General features: G+C 42.3%; 1 protein-coding gene across 1 annotated transcript in view; it reads right to left on the reverse strand.

Moving 5' to 3' along the window:
- Nucleotides 1–24,863, reverse strand: part of map3k5 (mitogen-activated protein kinase kinase kinase 5) — a 65,661-nt gene that overhangs the window by 14,337 nt on the left and 26,461 nt on the right. The window contains exons 4-17 of the mRNA XM_079338378.1: nucleotides 24,574–24,767; nucleotides 22,299–22,467; nucleotides 20,942–21,048; nucleotides 15,413–15,583; nucleotides 12,563–12,675; nucleotides 10,518–10,677; nucleotides 9,089–9,242; nucleotides 8,890–8,997; nucleotides 7,568–7,620; nucleotides 6,124–6,219; nucleotides 4,619–4,700; nucleotides 2,748–2,881; nucleotides 337–464; nucleotides 2–138 (exon numbers count right to left, since the gene is read on the reverse strand). Of these exons, the coding sequence (XP_079194504.1) occupies nucleotides 2–138; nucleotides 337–464; nucleotides 2,748–2,881; nucleotides 4,619–4,700; nucleotides 6,124–6,219; nucleotides 7,568–7,620; nucleotides 8,890–8,997; nucleotides 9,089–9,242; nucleotides 10,518–10,677; nucleotides 12,563–12,675; nucleotides 15,413–15,583; nucleotides 20,942–21,048; nucleotides 22,299–22,467; nucleotides 24,574–24,767 (1,806 nt within the window). The remainder of the gene's footprint in view (nucleotide 1; nucleotides 139–336; nucleotides 465–2,747; nucleotides 2,882–4,618; nucleotides 4,701–6,123; nucleotides 6,220–7,567; nucleotides 7,621–8,889; nucleotides 8,998–9,088; nucleotides 9,243–10,517; nucleotides 10,678–12,562; nucleotides 12,676–15,412; nucleotides 15,584–20,941; nucleotides 21,049–22,298; nucleotides 22,468–24,573; nucleotides 24,768–24,863) is intronic.

The following is a 24,863-nucleotide window of genomic DNA, read 5'->3' on the forward strand; positions in this document are numbered from 1 at the left end:
CCTTGATGTCTCTGTGAGCGATCTGGTTGTCGTGCAGGTATTTGAGTCCCTCCAGGATCTGTCGGGTGTAGAAGCCGATGGTGGACTCGTTGTTTTTTAGAGGGCCCCACTTGGACCTCAGCAGTGCAGACAGACTCCCTGAAGACCACGGAAATACGTCAAACAAAGATGAAGAAAAACACACCTGATGCTGAACAACAACAATGACCTGAAGATGTTTAAAAGCATAGATTCTGGAGACTTGTTATATCTGACATCACATGGAATTATTCTTCTTTGTGTGATTCAAACTTTGTTGTTTCATTTGCTCCTTTTAAGACCATAACTGGGTCTCACCTCCCGGGACCTGCTCCATGAAGATCTTAATGAATCCGTTCTCGCTGATGGACCCGAGGTACTGGACGATGTTTTTGTGCTTTAAGTGCTTGTGAAGAGCGATCTCCTCGTGCAGCGGCTGAGAATACCTGCGACAAAGAAACACGTTACAGTCGAATAACCAAAAGGTCAAATCCTGCATGCGGCCGAGCGAGGAGTAGAGACGTAGCGTTCTTTACTCCTCTTTGTGAGATTTTTCGATGAAAGCTTCCTCGGCGTCAGTAAACCTCTTTCATCCGTTGAACATCCCAAGGTCTCTTTTTTTGTGCTGATTAAAGAAAAACAAACTTGATTCTGAAATTGTAGAAATCTTAATGAAAACAGAAAAACACACCTGAAGTTTGTTAGACTATGAAAATAACCTTCACTCTCCTCACTGCAAAAATAATAATTGGATTATTTAATTAGTTGCCTGTTTTATTGACCAATTTTCATTTATTTATTTTTATATGAACTTTATTAATCTCAGAGGGAGAAATTGTTTTACACACTCTGTCATTGTACAGACATGCTTCTCACACACGGACAGGCGTGAAACACACACATGCACAAGCAGCCCCCCCTGAGCTGGAGGGGGGTTGGTGCCTTGCTCAAGAGCATTTCGGCAGTGCTTGAGAAGTGGTCTGGCACCTCTCCAGCTACCAGCCCAACTTCCATATTTTGGTCCGCATTGGGACTTGAACCAGCGACCCTCCTGTTCCCAACCCAAGTCCCTGTGGGCTGAGCTACTGCCGCCTACTCATGGAAAACTACAAAAAGAAATCGTAAAAACTACATTAACGTGATAAAAATATAATCTTTGCTCACTGGCAAGTTACCTTGCTAATGAGCAAAGGAAACGAGCACATAAGTGTTACACATAAATGGAGCACAGCCATAAATATATTAGTCAGAACATCGACTGTCTCTCTCTCCGTCTTCAGATTTTGATCCACTTCTAAATTATTAACCTAAATTCTCTGCAGTCTGCTGACTCGCTGATGTGTTTACTGGAAAAAAGTTTGCCAGTGAAATCCTCCCGTCTGTGAGAAAGTCACGAAATCAGAGGAGAAGTAGAAGAAGAAGTGGGAGACGGAGCGTTGAGCGGAGACAGGGGTGGGAATCCTTCCGCTGGAATCCAGAAACCCTCGGAGACTCTGCGGCTCCGTGCTCGAAGCAGCAGCACTCTTCTTAATGATGCCCGACGTTAGTGCTGAACATGATGAGGCGTTAACACTCAGCTCACACACCTGTGAACACTCTGCTGTCATTCCAGCTTTGCACAGGAAAACGACCATTGCTAAAAATGTAGCAAAGTGTGTCCTGAGGGTGTCTTCAAATGAAACCTGTTCATCTACCTCACACCAGCACTGTGTGAAACTTCAGCCAAAGCAATCTTCAAATAAGATGATAAAATAACCTGTGAGCAATTATCACATTTTGGTCTGATGTTTGCACCTTCATAAAGTTCAGTAAGCTGCCATTAAATGTTATGATTCATCCTCCGGGCAGCACCACTAATCAGAGAAACTGCAGTGTGCTCCGTTTTGTTTTTACTGAGCATGCAATAGACGTTCATCTCTTTTACCAAAATAGACGAGGAATTTTAAATTCCTTCACCGGTGTGTTCAGAGAGGTGTCTTGTCACACATATAAAACCATTTAAATCCAGCTCCTGCAGGGAAATCCATGAGAGCTGCTGAAAGTTGGAGTACTCAGAACCTTGTTGGTGAAAGATTAAAATGTTCACCTCTGACGGAGGGAGCATGTCAGGGGTCCACGTGGGGATTTTTTTTTTTTTAGGATTCTCCATCCATTGCCAACATCTTCAACAAGTGATAATTAAAAAAAATTAAAAAAGTGACCTTTCATGTCGATCCCCATTTTAAAACTCATCCACAGCATCACAGTGCTGGATGCTCGTATTACTGTAAACGTGGTCGCAAAACACTCGATAGCACCCCGATATGAAGCCGAGAGTTTCATGAGATGACTCTATATTCAACCAATCAGGTTGCTAGGCAACATAACTACTGCTAACAACTACACTGCACAGCGACATTTGGCATGACTTGATTGAGGACTGGACAATTTAAAACTTTAGTACTTTGTGAAGCACTTGATAGAAAACATGAGTCAGAAGTCTGCAGCAGCCATCTTGGTTGTTTGGAAAATACCTCCACAGCATTTGACATCATCTAACAATGTGTGCAAGCCTCCAAACTGGGAGTAGTCATAGCTGTGAAATTCATCACAGGACTACACGTACTTCAGATTCAAAGGATGCAACTCCATTTCACGGAGACCTTACAGCAGCACTTCACCCTGCTGAGACTTTTCAAAGGGACAAAGACAGAGAACACGGTGGCAAAGCTTCCTGTGAAGACTCTCACCTGCTGTCTCTCTCGGGGATTTCTTTTATGGCCAGTCGGACCTGGTTGCTGAGGTCTCGGCCCGCGTACACCACTCCAAAAGTGCCTTTTCCCAGAACCACCCTGTCTCCATGCTCGTCGTACTCGTAGTCGTACTGTGGAGACAAAAGCATCCAACCGTCGTCATCGGCAACACTACAAATCAAGGAGTTTCACACACAGATTAAACATTTAGAGCGCTTACAACGTGCTGATAAATGTTAAAGGATGGGAGGCCTGAAGGCCACACCAGCAACACTCACAGCACATTCCCACTAAACTGAAGGATTATGTTGACCAGCATCACGTTTGTAAAGACTTACTGATGCTTCTACAGTCACACTATCATGAGATTTCATGCCCAGGTTCCAAGAAAGGACAGATCTGTGTGTCTTTCTTTTTGTAAACTACAGGACATTTTTAGTATTATGAGGCACTTATGAGGTTTGTTTAAAAAATCTGTTTTAAAGCCATCTTCTGCCTGCAAATCAGACTTTTTTTTTTCTCCCTCTTTTTCCGCTTTATATGTCTTTGGCAGCGTTGATTCCAGTTATTAAACTTTAGGACTCTTTTTGTTTTGCATAACACAAGCTCTCTCTTCTTCCTCTATCATGTTCAAACCTCAGTTAAAGAGGATCATTCAATGGACTCTTTCTTTGAAATCATGTGATAAATATTGACAGGACACAAAGGGAAGACCCTGGTTTAAGGGCATGTTTTGTTGACAAGGGAGAGTACAAGTGGGGCAGAGCCGTAGCTCAGCTGTTCATTCTTATGTTACATCAAACATTGACATACATAAAAAAAACCTGTTTGACATTTAATCCCTGCCTCTCAGCTGAGTCAAAGAGGGTGCGGCAGCATTTACGGATAATGATCCTTTCTTTTCCCGAGGCTCCGCTGGGACGACAGGTGAACACGGCAGCAGGTGTCTGTTCTGTACGGTCAGAGCTTAAAAAGCAAACAAGCTAAATCCAGGTCTGATCACAGCAGGGCACCGTGCATGTGGGCCAAAGTGTGCAGCTGAGTTTTGATCTACTTCTTTGGAATTCAAACAAGACGAAGTGAATTTTGAAAAAAGCTTGACCGATATGATAGCTGGGACGGCTTATTGTCAACTGAGATTAAGCTGGGGCGCTGATGGCTTAGCGGTTAGGTTGCACCACAATGATCAGAGGCTATATAGTCCACCAACAGGCGGCTCGACCTGCGGCTATTTCTCAGCGTGTAATTCCCTCCTCTCTCTCTCTTCCCTCTATTTCCTACTCTATCAAGAGTCCCATATAAATAAATCTTAAAAAGGAGAAAACATTGCTCTTATGTTATAAAAATGTAGAGACATAAACAGGTTCATTGTTTGAGGGTGAAAAAGAGCTGTGTCACTGCAGGATCAGGAACAGTTTTGTATTTTGCTGAATCTTCTGACCCATGACCCACTTTGTCTAATAAATCTATATTCAATCAATAGTTCAATTAATAGTAAGTCCATAGTTTTTGTGGTTAAGATTTCTCTGATTAAGTTTCAATACACACCTACTGTAAAACTGCAAATATAAAAGCCCACCCTGATTTAAGGCCCAGCCCCTTGGAGGTCTTAATCAGGGGCCCCGAAGCTTTTACTGTTGAAATAGTTTGTGTGGAGAAAAAGCAGCAAGACATAAAAATAAAAGATGAACTTTAACATCTGTCCAGGAAGACAGAATGATGCTTGTATGTGTACAGTTCAGGAAGCGGGTTGGCACACTGTTTTACAAAGCTTAATAAAAAAAAAAAGATAAGAAGTGATGTATGTGTTTATTAATATCCTAATTTTGTACACAGTTAAATAGTCTTAGGTCTACCTGTTAACTCACCTCTAAAGTGTCGTTGTCACAGTCCCCCTCCTCCGGACCTTTCCAAGCCTCCTCTGTTATGCTGTTGACCAGATCACAAAACCTGAAGAAGAAAAAAAAGGAAAGTATTTGATAAGTCCAAACAGAAACACAGATTTATTATTGATTGTGATCTAAATTCAAATATGCATTTATACTGCAGTGTTGCTAAGAGCAGTATTGGTCATGTTGTCTGAGAGTCTTTTTTCACATGCAGTCTGAGCTCCATTAAGCACATATTGTATTGTGTATTATATAGTAAGTGTTGGTATTTAGCTGATGGTCTTATCCAGACGAGGTCTCAGTTTGTTTACATGCACACCGCCCACACACACACACACACACACACACACACACACACACACACACACACACACACACACACACACACACACACACACACACACACACACACACACACACACACACACACACACACACACACACACACACACACACACACACACACACGATGACCTTCATCACTGTCTCTGAACACAAGCTGTGAATTAGCACGTTGCCTTGCCATGCTGTCACACACTATACGTCTGCAGGTGTTCCTACACGTGTGCTTCTGCTCTGCGTGCACACATACCAATCATGCATGTGCACAAACACAATCAGGCTGTAACTCTTCCTCTTTCTGTCCCCCTCTCACCTTTTCCCTCCTCACCTTTTCTCACCCCTCCCCTGGCCTGCTGTCACCCTTTTTGGCTTCGCAATAAAGGAGAGCGGCATCATGACAACAGCAGGCATGACTCACTGACTATCACAAGGCGCATAATGGAACTGGAAGTGCTCGGGAGCGTCTGATGTGAGAGTCACAAGTCTGAACACTCTGTGCTTCGCTGAGCAGCTTGTGAAGACACGGTGGTGCAGAGAAGAAACAAGGTGTGCTGCTGGTGAAAGAAAGTGTGAACGTTGCCACCTGAGAACTGAGCTGACAACAGTGTCTACGGTTTGGCAGGAACAGAAGAAGAAGTAAACTCACACCTGAGGGAGAAAGTTTGAAATCACTCTAGACTGAAATAAATATTAGGATGAAAACATGGAAAATTGCTTGCATATGTTTTTTTTTTTTTGTTTGATTCTGTTTTTGTTTGTCTGTCTGTTGTGTTTTATTTATATGATTTTTTTGTTTTGTTCTCTTTCCATCAATTTACATTTTTTTTATCTTTTAAAAAGCTGCATGTGGACAAATTAGAACATGTGCTAAAACACTCAAATCAATGCATCTGGTGTGTCCAATAGAATTGCTACTGTATGTGTACTGTATGAATGAAATGAATGAATAAAGAATAAAACTTTTTTTTTCTGCTGCCCATCATGAACGTTTCAGGACATTTTCAGGAGTTTTGTGCATGTGCGAAACCAACAAAATGTTATAGTTAATAAATGATGTGTCACTTTAAGAAAAGTTGTATAATGTTTCTAACATTGAGGGTGTGCTATCTGTGCCTAATGATGTCAAACAAACACAGACCAACCTTTTACAGTGCATCTCTGTGCAGAAATAGATCTGGAAGTCCTCGGCATTGTGAAGGACGTAGAGGAAGGCACTCCGCTCGTCAAACTTGGAGATGCTGAAGAGAAAGGGCTCACGGTTAGCTGAGCAATCATCACATGAGAACCGGCACGACTCAAGGGGAATAAATGAAGCCTTTCAGAGGACTTATGACATCAGCCATCAAGTCTGAGGTCGGAAATAAAGGAGTGTTTGTTCCTGCGTGTGGAAGGACACTGCAACAAAATATTACAACCCTGTGAATAAGATGAAGGGACAGGACTTTCTTTTTTTTTGCTAATTAAAATCTGTGAGTTTTGGCACAACACATGGAGAGCTTCAGTTCAATAACTAAATGGGAACATCTTTATGTGCCCAAATGAGCACTTGTCCGGTTCTAAGCCTTTGTGCCAAGGCCGGCGCTGCCGAACCAGACAACGGAGCGACTGTGTGTGTGTGGCCGTTTAGTTGCTTGCAGGGCTGCTTTTGTGTCCTGCTGACTGTCTGCAGGCTGAGTGGGCATAGAGAATGAGTAGTTCCCTAGCAACATGTGAGCACGGCCCTCCACTTCTCCCTCATCTGACTCTGAATTCCTTTGAGGGCCGTGGAAAAAAAAAAGAAAGAAAGATAAAGAGGCTCATTGAAGACGTGATGAAAACGGACTTTGGCAGACTGTCTGAGGAGTTGATGGAGCAGTCTGATAGGGTCTGTGAGAGGAGAAGTCTTAGTGATGTACATGTCTGCATGCCCTTTTCATGATATGCAATCAATACATTCAATGGGAATACTGAAAAACATCTGCACATAACATATTAGACCAAACTGTTGGTCTTGAACCATCTTCAATAAACTGAAAATGCACATGCTTGGTGCATTCAGCTTTTGTCACATTTTTCATTCATCCTTAAATCACTGTAGCTAGATTCATTTTTCAGAGTAAAGATTACACACTCTAAACACTCCAAGCACGAGTACAGCGTCAAGAAGCCCGGGGTGTGACTACTACGATTTATTATAAATGTATTGAAATCTATTAGTTTGTCTGTCAGCATATTTCACTTGTTCATCATAGTCTGTCATGTTCAAAAAAAGATTTTAATCTTGATGATTCCTTTTCTAATCATTCGTTTGTGTCTTCTGTGTTGCTGTTATTGCATGCCATGTACATGCTAAAATGAATCCCTTTACTGATGGCACAACTGATGAGGTGAGAATTATAAAATCATATAGTCGAGACATCCCTCTCCATGGCAGAAAGATTCTGATGTACGGCTCTTGGAACTTTTAGGGACGTTGTGGAGCTTGACAATTTTCTCTTAACCCACCATCTGGAGATAAATTCAAACCAATCACCCTCTGGAGACAGGAGCGAGGTCTCATCACTCATCTGTTATATGAGTGTGTCATTAAAGACTGCAGACACTGACCTGACACCTCGCACTGATGTGGCGCTGAAGTTCCACTCATGGATCCCCTTGTGCTGCGGAGCAGAAAGAAACGAACATCATTACGGCTGCAGGGAGAGCCTCAATCAAAGTGTCACCTCGAGGAAGACACGGCACTGATTGATAATAGCAGACTTGTAATAGTATCACGGCTGTAGCACGAGTTGATTGAATCCGCAGCAATAAGGAGACATTAGTGGTTTTATTACGTTGGCTGTCGCGCTTGAATGAAATGAAAATATGAAGCAGATTTACAAGGCTTCATTTCAAATAAACAGCCAATTTTATTAATAAGCTGCTGAGCCAGAGAGACAAATGTAGAACAACATGTGAAATCACCAATAGGGCAGATGCAAGGTACTTCATGACAGGAAACAATCAAACATCACGCCACAGAATCTCACAAAAGATAACCAAACGGGAAAACATAACATCCATCCATCGTCTCCAGCTGACACACACGATGAGTGCCTCTCATTCAAGCATCAGTGTGTTTATTTAACGTGACATAATGTAAAGCATCAGTGGTGTTGCTATGGTAACAGTCAGCAGTATACAGGGTACTCCTGTGGGTGAAGCGGTGTGTGACTTTGTATAACTCGGCGTAATAGTGTTGTTAAAAAATGTGCAAAAAAACCCCCCATCATCCACCAGATTAAACTAAAGTCTCGATTGAACCCCCAACTTCTGATGTGCAACCCTCATGAAGAAGCCCCACTCTAAGGTATCATGCAAAATACACCTTTACCATGGTTTTCTAACACCTATATGAGTCCATAACTTGTCTAATAACCGAAAAGTCCATCCTCTCCAGCTTTTCAGAAAATGTGCTCAAACAGGCTGTTTGGACATTTTCCCTTTGTGACATCACAAAGGGCAGTAACTCCTCCCCCAGGTGGGTGACACTCCCACAGCTAGGTGTTTGTTCTGCCCTCTGAGTTTGCCCTCTCAGCGTAAACAATAAGGCATGGAGCGAGAAAGCCTGAGCCACCCGAGCCCTTCCAGAGAGGGGGCGTGGTCAGACACCGCTCATTTACATATTTAAAGCTACAGACACAGAAACAGCCTATTCTGAGCAGGGCTGAAATAGAGAGGTTTATAAACATGATCAAACACAGGACCAGAGTAGATTTACAATGAGAAACTTTTTGTGTGTGAGTAGCAATAACTACCAATAAAAAAAAACAGAATTTCCCCTCAGGGATTAGTAAAATATAAATCTATAAAAATTAAATAAAGCATAAAATCTTGAAGCAGAACTGGTGAGTCAAAGTCGTTTGAAGATATGAATAACAGACACCCACCTTGTCATCAGGAGCAACATGCCAGATTGACACTGTGTTGTCATCCACGTCTTTGTTTATGGACAAATATGACGGCTGGTAAACTTTGGTTGGTTCTAATATCAACACCTGGAGAAGAGATGACTGTGTTAAAGGCATGTTTCTATTTTCAGCCACAGCTTCAGTTTGAGGTTACTGGAAACTTTGTCAGAAGCCTTACAGGAAATCGGACAGAGGAGACGTCTTTCTTTGTGGCCTCCACTAGAAAGTCCATCCAGAAGTCCACCAGCTCCTGTTTAGGGGCCGGCTGCTCCACGCCCGGTTTCTTAAACTGTTGATAGATTAAGATGGTCTCTACCAGCGAGCGAAGATACCTGAACAAGAGAGAGACACATGAAAAAAAAAAAAGATCCATGAAAATTAATCAGAATCCAAACACAACGTGAAACTCAGATGTCAGGAGTCCTAAAAGTCCTCAGGAGAACTTGAGTAGATAGTCTCCTCCATAACCTGAAACATGCACACACTGCAAGATATGAAAAACATGGCACATAATAGATTACAGGCTTTCACTAAGAGTATCGTGCCTGGTGGAGAAACGCACTACCTCAGCTTGAACCTCGCATAAACAGTGGAGCTGGCAGGTTCATTTACAATAATAATGCTTTGCGCAGAGAATTCAGTACATTTCATAAAGTGAGTTTGGTTGCAGAAATGTCTGGAAAGATGCAAATAACACAGATTGTCTTTTCTTCAACAAGAGCTCGGGGTAAATTTGTAACCGTCAGATGCAATACAGATGTTCAGCACACCTGCACATCTCAAGCCGGTCGCCACTACTGTCCACTTATTACTGCCCTCCTATGTCTCATACAGCTACTTTGTCCCGGATGATCTCCGAACAGATGGGGGACGTTAAGAATGGATCTTTATAACACTCACACTACGAGATAATCTAGGAAGATAATCAGAAGCAGACGTGAGTCAGGAACACCACTGTGATTGTTGGAAAGGAGGAATGTGATGTCAAATCACCCTGATTATCCGGCAGTCTGAGCCAGACTTCACTAAAAACTGTATTTGCATCTCAATAGAAACAAAATATACATCTGAAAACAGAAACATCATCTGCTCGTGTTTTGATGCTGGGGCTCATTTGTCTTTGAGACGTTAATGAAAACGTAAAGAGTTTTCATAGCAAACAAACAAACAGGGAACAGCAGGGTCTTAAGCACCACAGAAAAAGCAGCTGTACTGATTACTGAACTCCTCCACATGACGTGCATCTGATACAGTCTTATAAAATCTGGAGGAATGAATATCATTTACGAAATGCGAACACAATTTCACAAACCAACTTTTATTATAGCAGAGAGTGAAAAAAAAAAGGGTCTAATCTCTGCATTATTTTTAAGTCATTCGGCTGTTTGTGCCTCCTGTTGAGTGAAAGTTTTTGTTTCAGCAGCAGATCTTTTTAATTCTCACACATATTAAATTCCTCTCCATGTCACAACTCCATCCTTGCAGGATATAAAACATGCTCACAACAAATGTGTCCTGAAGTTTCAAGGCAGACCGGAGCACACAGATGGGGACAGATGCTGTCTTTTGGCAGACTAATATGAGGGACTACTTGACCGTGTTCTCACCAGATGGGGGCCTTGAGTTTGAAGAGTTTCTCGGAGGCCTGGATGACCCGGGTGTTGTCGCAGGCCAGGATGCTGGCACCCAGGAAGAAGCCCACATCCCAGTAGCTCTGCAGCTTGTCCAGGCTGCCTTTCTTCCCCAGCAGGCTGCTCAGCTTCACCCCTGAGAATAAAGGAAAAGGTAACAGTAATGAATACAACTGAAAGATTGCTGCTAAAACATATAATTGGTTTATTTTCACCGAGACAATAATATTGAAACTGGAGATTTCCTGTTACCTTCTTATTTTTCTTTATAGCAATTTGAATAGCTAAACTTCAGAATTCACAATTCCCAAGTATCCATTCAATATTTATGTAAAAAAACCAACAGACTGATGTCACTATTGTCAGCTGTAAGCTTGGTTACTAACAGTGTATCATCATTGATTAGTTTAAAGCCTGGTTCATCACAGTAAGGCAGGCAAGGCAAGTTTAATTATGAAGCACATTTTAACAATAAGGCAATTCAAAGTGCTTCACACGACATCATGACAGAGGAAAGGAAAAAAATAAAAATAAAATAGAAAATGTAAAAACCACTAAACCATTTCTTTGGCATTTTTAAAACCTCCTTCAGATCGCAGATTTGAAGGACCCAAGTGAGATTTTCCCTGAATCCTGAAAAAGTCTTGATAAGATGTGTATTTTCAAGTTTGTACGCAAAAACCTCCAATCGTTGGTTAACTATCCAATACTTAATCGCAGTTATCACAGCTAAGTGCCAAGTTCAGTCACAAATGTAATGAGACAAATGAGACACTGAAACTTCCACCCTCAGGAAATCCACACTCTTATCACCACGTTTTTCACTCATTGTACGACAACATGAACCATTCGGACCTTCGTCAGGACGAAGCATGTTGGTCAGATTCAGCGTCCGGCAGCTCAGCTAGCAGCCCGTCCTGCCATGCTGAGCCTGCTGAACAGTCTCAGTCTTTTCACTGGTTTCTAGTATCTTTAAAGTCACTTTCATAATAACAATGACGTGAACTCTTCCGGTGACTTAAGAAATATTGCATCAGATGGTTGAATTGATCGACGTGCTCGTCGTATTTTCTCTCAGGCTATGACAATTGATGGTGACGTTACTTAGATATATGCTGCTTCTATATGTCCTGCTGTTTCAAAGAGCCGTTTAAAGAGGGAGGAGGGTCTAGTGATGGGATAAACATCGAGGTAATCAGGGTCTGAAGGGAGAGAGAGTTGGGCTAAATTTAAGGAGCTGCAGGCTGATTCCCAGGACTGCTCGCTCTGTTTCTCACATTCCTGAGCCCCTCCCAGCCTCCGATTTTATTGGACGATTTGGAAAAAGAGCTCAACAGTAAGTTCAACGCCAAACAGGAGGAAATATTACTTTACATTATCAGTTCAATCTAAAGCAACTACACTGAAATTAAAATAAACAAAGAGATATGCATTAAAACTCTGACGAGCCCTTCTGTTGTTTGGACCTTTTTCACATGTGCACTCGTGTCAATTTCATTGCTTCTGAAATCTTCTTGCCTTGCTTGGCCACACATACACCTGATAGCGGGGGCCTATCCCTGTCGGACGGGAAGGGGGAGGGGTCTCTGGAGGGAAAACATGACGTCAAAAGAACGATGCAGAGGTGGCAAACAAAGTCGGACACTCTTATAAGATTTTTTTGCCTTCATATTCAAGTTTGACATTTTCACAGGATCAACAAAAAAGTAAGATGACAGAAAACTTAATGAAGCAGTTTTATGACATCATATTTCATTTACGTCTCAAACAGCTGCCTGCTGCGGTCGAGGGCCGTGAACTTAAACTAGTAGAGTTACGCGTCATTTAAAAAAACCAAAAAAAACCTAAAAGACAATAACATGCTCTTCAGACTTTACAGGAACAATAAAGTCTGACGATAATACCCTGCAGGCTTGCTGCTCGTACAAACTACTGAACAAATCCCAGCTTTCCTTTCATAATTTCCTCTTTGTGAAGTAGTCATAATAAAAGGACAGACATCCAGTCTGGCGTCCACTCACCCACTTTGCGGAGCTCGAAGGACGACTCAAATTGGTGTCCGGCCGCCAGGAGCAGAACGGCGTAGTTGATACCAGAGTGTAGCGTCGGCTCTGACTCAAAGCCCTTTTTAAACCTGAGAGGAAGAGAGAAAATCACTTGAATAAACATTCTCCTCCAAGATATGCGTCATATCAAATCCCAAGCACCTCAGGAGGTAACAAATGGCTTTCTCGGGGCTCCGCCGCTTCCTGAGACACTTCACGTTAGAAAAACACATTAAGAGCCATATTGAGTGGGGACCCCAGAACGACAAACCACGACTGCGAGTTCCCCTCGCCAAACAAGAAATTTCATTTATTTAATGAACAATCTGTTGAGCTGAGGAGAGTGGCTGTGAATGTTATTAGGCTTCCCTTTGCCAAGATGCAACACGGATCCGAAAATAATCGCCAGATGGGAACAAGATAACGTAAGCAGCTTATTTAATAGAGAGATGCAAGAACTAAAGAGCAATTTGCAGAGGAAGGCAATCAGCCGCGTGTTATTAATTCAACCTCTGTCGACTATTGTTAGACTCGAATCACAGCCAGACTCAAACACAGATCGCACACTAGCTACAGCCGAGTGATTTGCCTCAAAACAGCCTCAAGTCCTGGATTGAAGAAGGTGCTGGAAAGCCTCCACGTGTGTCTCATTCTGTGCTGAGTCATCAGAATCAAGCAGAGAATGCAGGCTTCAGAGTCGAGATGCAGGAACTTTGTCACCTTTCCTTATCACGTGTTGGAAATGATACGATCTGTTGTCTTAATGTTTGATAGGATGGAAAAGTACAGAAGTGTTAAAAAGATGCCGTGGTCATGTTTTTTTTTTTTTAAATCAGAGCTGCCACGAGGGGAAGAGACAAAGCAGCAGAGGTCGGTTGAAATTCAAATTCATCTGGATTACGCTTTTTTAAAAATTGCACAAGTATGAAAAGTTGTCCGAGCCTTTGTGAAATTTTGAAAGTGTACAAGACTGTAGCTGACAGAAAGTCATTTTTTGTTGCTGATGACATCCATCTTTGTTGTTGTTGTATTGAAACAGGTATCGATGTTTTCTACCGAGTACAGCACGCCACACCGTCTGTACGAGGTTTGGATTAGGACTGAAACAGAAATGCTTCAGCATCAGAAACACAAGATTTGAATCAAGACAGAAACATTTTGTTCTTCCTCATCCCTTTGATTCAATGCTTGATGAAAAGACAACAACCCCAGTGTCAAAAAGTCTTTAACTCAACTGAAAAAGTAACTACGCTCTTCGTCTGTGGGACAGGGGAAGTGATGAAGGTAGATGATTCTCGGCTTCCTTGAAAGACTTCCTAAAATATTCAGCTCTCCTAACTCTGTGGAGACCTGCGTGATACAAAACGCTCACAAATATCACCAGAACTCCTGAAACAATCCCTGAAATGAACATATTACTCCTTAAATTCCTTTCCTATTATGTTTGTCTCTTGCATCATCTTATTTCCAACCTCACAGAACAGGAGCTTCTACATGTTGTTCTCATGATTTGGCATTATAATATCTCAGAGTAACAGGCTGTGCAGCATTGTGACCCTCCTTTAAACTTTAAAAGAAACCGACGTATAATTCTCCTCAATGACAAAAGCATTTCACCTTGACAATAACAGCTATTACAAAGGGATTGATCCAAGTCTTCATACAGTGGCGCCACGACGGTGTGACTCACCTTTAAGGTATTCTCTATTTACAAACAGATCCTGTATGTGCTGCACAGGCTCAGGATTTGAGTCCCCTTTGTTTGCCAGTGATGTTGAGGTAGTGGAGTGCAGCTCTGTAGGAGAGGAGAGATGTGTCCTGCTGCACGTCGTGTGGCGTCGACACACGGTAAAAACGAGTTCCCGAGTTGTAAAATGCACATGAACACCTGCTCGAGTCGGAAAACAACAACTCGGAAACTGAAAAGAATTAGGTGCCCAACTTCACAAGTTGTCGGGGGCGGGGGCGGCAGTAGCTCAGTCTGTAGGAACTTGGGTTGGGAACCGGAGGGTCGCCGGTTCAAGTCCCGGCACGGACTAAGTCCGGAAACTGGTCTGGTAGCTGGAGAGGTGCCAGTCCACTTCCTGAGCACTGCCGAGGTGCCCCTGAGCAAGGCACCGAACCCCAAAAACTGCTCTGGGGCGCTCTCTGTGGGCAGCCCCCTCACTCTGAGACCTCTCCATTAATGCAGAGTGAAAACCGAATTTCCCCTCGCGGGATTAATAAAGTATATTAAAAAAAAAAAAAAAAAAAAAAAAGGACGGAAAATATGTTTCGTTAGTGTCGTACTTTTTTTTAATTCTCAAATTGCACGTCAACTTTTTGCTCGAACACAACTTTTAACTTTTACATTTTACTGCTCTTTGAAGCATGAACGCTGTTTTTTTGCTGTTGTCACAACGTTCCGAACTAAAATCACGTTAGCACCCTGAAGTCGGAAGAACGAACTCCCAACTCGGAAAAACTGGACCACCATGGTTTTGGGGAAGAGCGCCAGCGAGGGTTGATCAGGGCACAGGTGAGTCTGATTGCTCTCTCCAGTAGCCTGAGCTGCAGGATGTACTCCTCGCTGCAGGAGTCTGTTGGACCTTTTGATAAAAGAGAACTGAAAGATCTCTGGAAACACTGGGAGAGTTAGATGACATTGTGTTTATGTTGTTTGGTAGAGTGTGTGTATGTGTGGCTGTGTGAGATCAATATGTGGAAGCAAGGAACTTGACAAAGCTCTCTACGTGCACAGACCCAAACACACAATAAGGCAGCAGTGTAACGAGAGAGACTTATGGTGTAGACTTTTGTTACACACGTTAACGTTGGCGTCCTCACCATTGTGTGCCGCTGTCTCTGCTCGACGTGTCGGTGAAGTGAGACTCCAGAAACATGTCCTTATAGATCCGTCCCACCAGGCAGTAGATGTCCGAGGCCACCTGCTCCTCTCCCTCCACCAGGGGCAACATGATGTCGAGAGCCTTCTGTCTGTCACCCGACTCGTTCCTCCTAAATGTTCATGAGGAAAAAAAACAAACACGTCAAACTTACGCAAACATGCAAAGTCAGACACGTTCGCCAAACACTGACGTCAGTGCGACGCCCTGACTTTGACTAATCACAGTTAATTTATAAAAATAAACATTTGTCTCGTCACACTCCTTTCATTACTGTCTATCTAAGAATAATCACACAGTCACTTTCCAGAAGTATCCACGACAAGGCCACTGAACAGGTGCACATCTCCACCCATTTCACAACAATGGGATTAATGCAGCAATTAAAGCACGGCAGTGATTACGTGTACCAAATGATTATTGTCCTCCTCTAACACTCAGGCACGAACAATGACGCGTTCAGATGCAGCAGAAAAGGAGAAAAGCCACAGTTCACAGTAGAGTGAACCCTCGTGGTCATTGAGTGGGTCGAGGTTTTTTTGTGCAGTATAATTTGGATGCGTCCTTCCAGGAAATTAATTGGATTTTAATACCCACAATGCAGTGCGAAATTAAATGTAAAAAGTCACCTTACGTGAGCCTCCAAATCAAAACGAATGAGGATGGGGAAAAAAAGGTGGATGGATGCCTTCAGTTTATGTAACAAGGTTCAGTTTTCAAATTGTTTACATGCTTTGTGAAGTTTTTTTATTATTTACTGAGCCATCGTGCAGATCACATCTGAGCTGGAGTGTCAACAACACGAGGCGGGATAATAACGCCACTTCCACACTGAACGAATCCGACGAAGTAACTAACGTGCGGTAGGTCCTAACAGGACATCACAGAGAGAGGGAACTGTCTTCTGTCAGATGGTGTTGGCACTTTGGAAGTTGGTCTTTATTATTCAACATATCCTCCTTTCTCAAATCATATGTTTATACGTTAGCATGTCAGCATTTAAGCCCTCTGGTCCGTTTCTCTCAGGTTCTGTTTATTGACTTTTCTTTATTCTTATAATAAATGTATATTGTTTCTGTAATACACTGAACAGCACTTTAGTCACATGTGCTTTATAAATAAATGTGACTTGACTGTCTTATATGTGAATGTAATACTCCTGTATGCGTTTTGCTTGTTTTTTTTATTATTGTCGAACTTGCAGTCTTTAGCTCCAACTAGCTATTCGTCAGACAACAAAGATTTCATCCCTTGATTAACAGGTTGAAAATTAACAGTCGGAAAAAGACATCAGAACTACTTCATCAAATTAGACACCACTTCCTGTGGAATAAAAAGTCTTAATTCAACTCTTTCCATGAACACAGAAGTCCTCCAGAGAGCGCATAAAAACATGTTTATGAGTTAAATTGCATGAGATCTGCTTTAATTTGATCAACTAAACAAGTAATATAACAGCCCTCTGTTGGGGATTGGGATCATTTGATTTTATTACCAGTATTGAGACTCCTTAACATCTTTATTGATACATCTATAAATACGATTTTTAACAAAAGGAGTATATTTCATATTTCTCCTCAAAACAGTTGTATATATCCAGATGTTTGAAAGCATCATGAGGACGTTTTATTACCTTCGCCTCAAAGTCCTTCTACTGATCTGACGCAGATGTGCTTGTTGACTGGCAGTGTTCAATGTGAAGACACAATTTGTGTCTTCACTGTGAAAGTGACGTGATTTAAAAGACTTGGGGGGCTGGTTGTCCTTTTTGAGCTCCATAAATCCTCCAAGTGGGCGGCCAGAGTTCAAGTCCAACCTGTGGCTCCTTCCCAGCACATCGTCCCCACTTTCTGTCCAATGTCCTACTCTGTCCACTGTCCTATCAGATGAAGGCTAAAAGCACAAAGATAATACATCTGGAAAAGACGTGACTTGACTCAAGATAAAACGTTATCTTTTAAACTTCCACGTTGTGTTGCTATGCTCAAACCTCGTTGGTTTTCGAGTTTTGAAAACAATCTTCATGGGCTCTTTCTGGAACGATTGATTGATCCCAATACCTCATCATAATGAGTGAAATTAAATCTGTATTAATTAACATGCAATATAAGCCTGGATACTCTTATGTTGAATGGTTTGGACAGAGTGAATAAAAGTCACATGCACCAGCTTTGCGTGTGTGAGGATAATTTCAGCATGTGTATGTGTGTTTGTGTGTGTAGCTAGGGAACGGTTACACAGCTTTTGTTGTGGGCTTGTGATACCTGGCACAGAGGAGGACTCTGAAATAACCAAGTTCACTGAGTTCATGAGAAGCCTCTGCACTTTTGTTTTATTCTGCGAGCTTGAAAGTGTCGGGCTGCTGAAAATTCATTAAGGAATCCTGAAGAAGACAAGTGAGGCTGTAAAATGAACCACCCATTGAAAAACAAAGGAGATCTCTCACAATAGAAAATAACCTGACGAGGCCATCGGGAGTTCATTAATTTACTTAATGAATGTCACTTTAACAAACAAAGCAACATTGATCTCATTACCAAGGTTAGTTTATTCACAAACATATTCCCATGGCAACTCTCAATTCACACATTGTGTGACTGTCTAATGTACCTGATATCAACTTAAGTTTCCATTTTCACACATTTAATCAGTCTTGTAAAACTGAAATTGAACTTTGATATAGTAAGCAGCTCAGTCTGTAGGGACTTGGGTTGGCAACCAGAGGGTCACTGGTTCAGGTCCTGGTGAAGGCCGAGGGGTGATACATTTAACTGTGAAAAAAAAATCAGGATCTTTTCACTCACATAACACATAGGCTATCAATCTCAGCCAGAGTCCCTATCATCTTTAAGGAATTAGAAGATCCCTCATTAATATGGTAATTCATGTTCATATCCTTGACCACATAAAGACACATTATTCACAGAAAAGTCTTAAAAGGGCAAACTGTTTGACGGCATTATATATATATATATATATATATATATATATAAAACATCACCCTGAAACACTGGTCCTCTTCAGAGTGTTAAATAAAACAACATGAGCTGACAGCTTTTCCCATGCAGAGAGAAACACGCTGACAGAGACAAGTCCTGCTCTCTTCTCTTGCATCTTTTTCTCTCTTTTCCCCAGAGGGCAGCTGATTGGTATTTAGACAAACGAGATTCTTCCCTTCTCACTCCTGTCAGGCTCCCAGCAGAGACAAACCTGCTTCAGACCCCCCCCCCCCCCCCCCCCCCCCCACCCCAGCTTTCAACACTCACATGCTTGCTGCTGACATGAGGCTGACGCCAATTAGTCCACTCACACTTCAACCTGGAAGAGTCACCTCACAATACTCATCATATATTTGTAAAGGCTGAATGAATTAATATCGGGGCTCAGAGGGCTGCTATGTAAAAACCGATAGAAATGATTAAAATCTGTTATATCAGTTATATGGTATTTATTCTTCAATGCCGCTCTTTTGCCTATAATTGGATAGTGGTTGGTTGTCTTGAATAATGCAATTAGCCATTGCCATGGCGACAGAGGTTAATTGGGCTCTAATTGGGCTGGAGACGGAGAGAGGCTCTATGTTCGTCAATGTTACAAAATGATGCGAAACTCAAAGTGAGAAAAATTGACAAATGAGCATACCAGGGTTTTTGTGACAATTCCTGACCCCGGAATAATTTAGCGAATAAAAGCAAAATGCCCTGCTCAGAACAGGCTGTTTCTGTGTCTGTAGCTTTAAATGTAAATAAGCTGTGCATGACCACGCCCCTCTAGAAGGGGATGTGGCGTGGGCTTTCTTGCATCGTGTGTAATTGTTTACGCTGAGAAGGCAGACTCAGAGGGCAGAACAAACACCTAGCTGTGGGAGTGTCATCCGCTTGGGGGAGGGGCTACTGCCCTTTGTGATGTCATGAAGGGAAAATCTCCAAACAGCATGTTTGAGCACACATTTTCTGAAAAGTGGAGCAGGCAGAAGACGGAGAAGATGGACTTCTCTCATAATGGGGGGGGGGGGGGGGTGTAGACAGACTAGGGACACATTAGTGTTACTGTGTCCCTAGAAAAATATGGCAAAGGTGCATTATGCATAATATGTGACCTTTAATGAAGAGATGTCAAAGTGGGGCTGCTATACAGGTGCGTGCAAGGGTTGTTGGAGTTGGTTCAGTGCCAAGACCAAGGGTGCCTCAGCAGTACTCTGAAGTAACCGAGCACCTCTCCAGCAACTTCCGTAACTTGGTCCATTCTGGGATTTAAACTGGCAACCCCCTGGTTCCCAACCCGAGTCCTTAGAGCCCTAACTATCAACCACTAACTATCAAATCCATGATTTCAGTTGTACAAAAACTGCACCAGTTACTAAATCAGTATTCATTCTTCAAACCATTTTACGCATGAAGCACTGATTTAAAAAGGATCAGCCAAACACCATCTGATCAGAACAGCACATCACAGAAGTACCACATGTAACAGCCTTTGGAGTTAAAGTGACCTGAACGACTTCGCTGACTTCCTACAGCTCCCCGTCTCTATCCAAGACATCCTGATTCAAACCTGAGGGACGCGTTTCAAACTCTCAGTCTCATCTCATTAGCGCTTATTGTATGAATTTGTCTCACATGACGCCTCAGTGCGCTGCCTTGAGCTCACTAATATAATATCATGTGTTGGTTATGGGCCAGACAGTAAAAGCGAACACACACACACACACACACAGGCTTCCTGGCTCCCTGCAGAAACATTTTCCCAATTGCTGCCGTATTACAGAGCAGCACGCTACATTACTGTTTGAGGCTGTCGCACCGGGAAACCGCAGGATGTTTACAAGAAAAGCAGCTGGTGTGAAAAGACTGAAAACCCTTACTGCGTTGTACGTCAGTCTTTTTCATGAGCAGATCTGAAAACCTAACCAACAATGAGTTGGTCTGACACACACATAACAAGCTCAAGTCCCTTTACCATTTAAATTGAATCACTTTAACGGACATCTGCAAACTAGAAAGCCTTTGGTTTCTTGGATAACCGTTTTGAAGCCAACATTTTAGCAGAGCAAATCTTGGTTTGTTGGAGCCATAGGTGGCCGTCATGGACGAGTTGCTCAATAAAACAAGGAGGTTAAGCTCAGAGGAAACGCCTCCCAACAGCTGATGGATACAACGTGTCATCCAAAGCAGCCACTCCTTTAAATAATGAAACGATTAATAAAGCACAGAAGTTGGAAAAGATTCACAATAAGACATGCAGACTAAAGTATTTTTGATGCCAGGCGCTCAACATGTTAATTTTGGGTCAATTATTTTAGTATTGACATGTATGGAGCATGCCTCACTTTTGGAATCAGCCTCAAGTGGTCATTCAAGGAACTGTAGGTTATTTTTTTTTTGGCATTTATACAGTATGTCAGTGAGTAACAGCTGAGGTGGAAAAGTGCTAACAGGTGCATATTTCTGTGTCGTGCCCGCCAACTTACCGGTTCAGTGCAAAGGCGTAGTGGAACTTCACATGAGGATGCGCCACGAGGTTAAAGGTGGGGAGCTTCTCCAGGGTCTCCACCAGTTTCACAATGGACTCATAATCCTGCACGACAAGAGGAGAGCACGCTGATGAGCTCCTGTTGCACCTCGCCCTGGTCTTTTCTGAGCATCGCTGGACTTTTGACAGTGACCTCCAAACTTATCACGACGCCATCGAGAGGCTTTTAAAGTTACGCAGAGACCCAACTCTCTGCGTAACACCAAAAGCACTTCAATAATTGAGAGGCCCCTTCATCACGTTTTGTTGCCTCTACGGCGTTACTACACCCAAAGCATGTTGAATAATTCAGCATGTCCTCAATGCTTGTTGTTGTAATGAATGATTCATGAGGCTGAGCGCTGCCTGTGGTGGATGATGAGCCGGGCAGTGAGTGCCATCGCAATGTAGAGACTAAAGAGAGAAGGAAGAGCGGCAGATTTGAGATGGGCAGACCAAAAGCTTCGCCTAGAGCTCTCCACAGGCGGTCTGCCACAGTGTCTGTTTGAGAGAAAGAGGGATAACGCTGACAGACTGATTCTGAGGCAGTGACCTCTCATAAAACGTGTACAGTAAGGTCTGTACGGGAACTTTCTCGGTCAAGGTCGGAAGCACACGCAGATTATCTGTACTTTGTTGACAATTTGTTTAAAACTAAAGAGGGGCATGTGTGGTTAGCCGACACATCCAGATAGTTGATGTCTTTCAAGTTTTGTAAGGATCGTCCAGGACACGCTTGAAAAAAAGATTTTTAAATCTGAATGAGTTTTTTTTCTTTCCCGTTTTTTTTAACAGCTTGAAGTTTTTTGATGACCGTGAACTAAATGTTTGTGTGCAGCATTCAAAAACAGGTTGGGGATTGGACCTAAAGGCTAAAAGGTGCATCTTGATTGCTTCAGTATTTTTTTTCAAGCTGATTTATTAGAAACATCTTTTAAAAGACTTACAAATGTGTCCAAGAAAACACTTAAACTTTTACACCTCTGTTCCTTTCAAGTGGATGATATGAAACATCAGGTGAAGAGAAAGTAAACTCAGATTTAAAAACGTCATCTGTATTTTTTTTTCCAGCTGCATCACTGTTCACAAATCTTGCAGGGGTAATTGAATGGCAGAGCCCTGACTTGTTTTCAACAGTAGGAGAAAGTTGTTGTGTCAGTGTAAAGGGATTTAAACTGTTTAGTTCCTGTCAAATATTAACTTCTATTTTTTTTTAAATGGCGCTCATAAAAAGATCCTCCCGGCCAATTTGACTTTTTGCATGACGATTGTATGACACATGACAACACGGTGATGTTCAGAGACAGCAGCAGTACCTGGATGTCCCTGTACGTCAGCAGCAGGTTGATGACGATGTCGACTGAAAGGCACTCCACGTTGTCCAGCCGCTGTTGGATGCGGCTCAGCTCTGCAGCCAGCTCCATGCCGGTGTACAACTCCCGAGCCTTACGGATCTCATTCAGGATGGTCTCACGGAAATACTGGCTGTTACAGAAGAAAACATTAAGAGAGAGAGAGTTTATTGTCTCTATAATTACATCTAAAAACTACCAAACTTTCCATCATAAAAAAAGCTCATCAAACTGGCAGGAGGTTATGTTTCCCATCATGTCTCATCATTTTTTGTACTGATCAAATTATTTGAGGAAGCTTGATTATTCCTTGAGGGGTAATTCTAAAATCAGTGGAGTTTTAATTCATTTACTGCACTCAAACAGTTTTGCATCATTTCAGATAATCCCCCCGAGTCAAAGGAGCTATTTTCTGCTTGAATTAGTTTTTATCATTATAAATGAAAGAGGGTCTGGTTTCATTTTTTACAAATGATTTTTAAAAGTTTTGACTGTTTCTCGGCTGAAACAATTTTTCCATGCAACGCCATCCATTCCACATAAACACGATGTAAACACAACTCCGACAACAGTACAGCCGACGGGACTCGCGCTTCTAACTCAGAGTAGGCAGCCTTGACTCAAGCAAACATGTACATGGGTTAAAGTTGATTTCTTCTGTGTTTGTTCCCTTGAGGAAGGTTAACGCCAAAATACTGAATAACTGCTGAGGAGATACTCGAATCACATAATAAACCGCTTCTATGTGAAATTGCTTCGTGAAATTAAATTTGCTTCTTAATTTGATTCAATAAAAGGTTATTTTTCAGAACCAAAAACCACACAGTATCATCTGCTGCATGTTGTTGGCGTCCCTCCCACGCTCTCCTCTATGCGAGGAGCCGTAAGGTCATGGCTGGAGTACTAAATAGTGACTCAATACATTCTCTCTATTCACATAACAAATCTGTTCCATGTGAGTTCGGCCACTCTGACACGAGTTTATAGTCTGTCTTAAGAAACACTTTGAAAACGAACACTGTCACTTGATTAATAGCACTGGTCTCATGCTCCACAGGACAATAAATTGAATCTTGTTATAAATAGCCGTCATAAATAGAAGTCACGCTGCTTCACACAATGTGCTGAATGCATTGCTGTAAGATGCCAGAGATGGATGAAGTGAAATCTCGGCGGTGCTCGCTGGTTATAAATGTCTTTCAGGAGACAAAATCTTTATCCAACAGCACATTCTCCTGTTGTGCAAAAAACCACACAAACCCTGAGTCACTACAGCTAACTGTACGCTGCGTCGCCTGTTGGTGGAACGGCTGAAAATATTTCTCTTAACGGCTGAGGCGTTGATAAATGTTTCCCTCTCTTTGTAAATGTGGGAACCACGAATGTCAATGATGAAGGAAAATGATCACAGCAAGAAAAAATAAGGAAGAGTGGGACAGTAAAACAAAAGCCTGAGCTACAAAAAACATGAACACCAATGAGCTAAATAATTCTGTGCAGGAAGGATCATCATAACAGGTTCCCTCTGTCTATGTTGTGCATCATCATCCACCTCAGCTGGAATTTTGAAGAACCTCTCGATCATCGTTTTTTCATCTTTTGTTTCATTAATCTTGCAGTTTAAGAAGGTATTTCACTTGTAGCCGACAACACGGCCCTGCAGGATTAGATTTTAAGATTTTCACTTTTGCTTCCTCATCCTAAAACTCACCGACCTGCTGTTAGTTTTTTAAATAACTTCCTACAAAAGTTGCAGTACCGGAAAATCCATGACCACAGTGACATACCATTCTCGCCCTGTTCAGCTGAAAAAAAAAAAAGCAAAAATGTAAAAAATGGTGACAAATAGGTTAACACAAAGTTAAGACCTTCAGGCATCTGTACAACTTTAAAAAGCGAGAGAGAGAGAGAGAGAGAGAGAGAGAGAGAGAGAGAGAGAGAGAGAGAGAGAGAGAGAGAGAGAGAGAGAAAATGGGGAACGACGTGGGAAAGGAGCCACAGGTTGAACTTGAACCCGGCTGCCTACTTGAAGCAATGTAGTAACAACCTAGCAAGTGTTAGCAAACGGTAACAAACGTCAGCTTTGTGGAGAAGCGGGGATTGTAAACTACATTTAATTTAATTTTTGTGATTCGCTACGTTACAACAGCAATAAGATAAGAGTTTTAATTTGGCAATAAATGAAACATATCCTGTCCTGGTTATAGTACAACCACTTCCATTCCCTCCGTGTACTTACTGGGAGTTTGCCTCCGACACTTTGAGTAGCTGGGCGAAGCGGTCGAGCAGAGGCATGCAGATTGGTCCCAGCAGCATCTCGAAGCCGGGCTGCATCAGCTCGGTCAGGCCCTTCATCAGGCTGCTCTCACAGCAGTACACCTTGTTGTGGGGCGTCACCATGTACGGGATGAAGGTGTAGTTTGCTGAGCACGTCTGTTGAGACAGAAAATAAAGCTATGCAGTATAAAGAAGCCTCCGATGACTTCAGACAGGACAGTGGACAGAGTAGGAAACTGGGAGAGAAAGAGT

Source organism: Symphodus melops, assembly GCF_947650265.1.
Source record: "Symphodus melops genome assembly, chromosome: 1".
Classification (NCBI taxonomy): domain Eukaryota; kingdom Metazoa; phylum Chordata; class Actinopteri; order Labriformes; family Labridae; genus Symphodus; species Symphodus melops.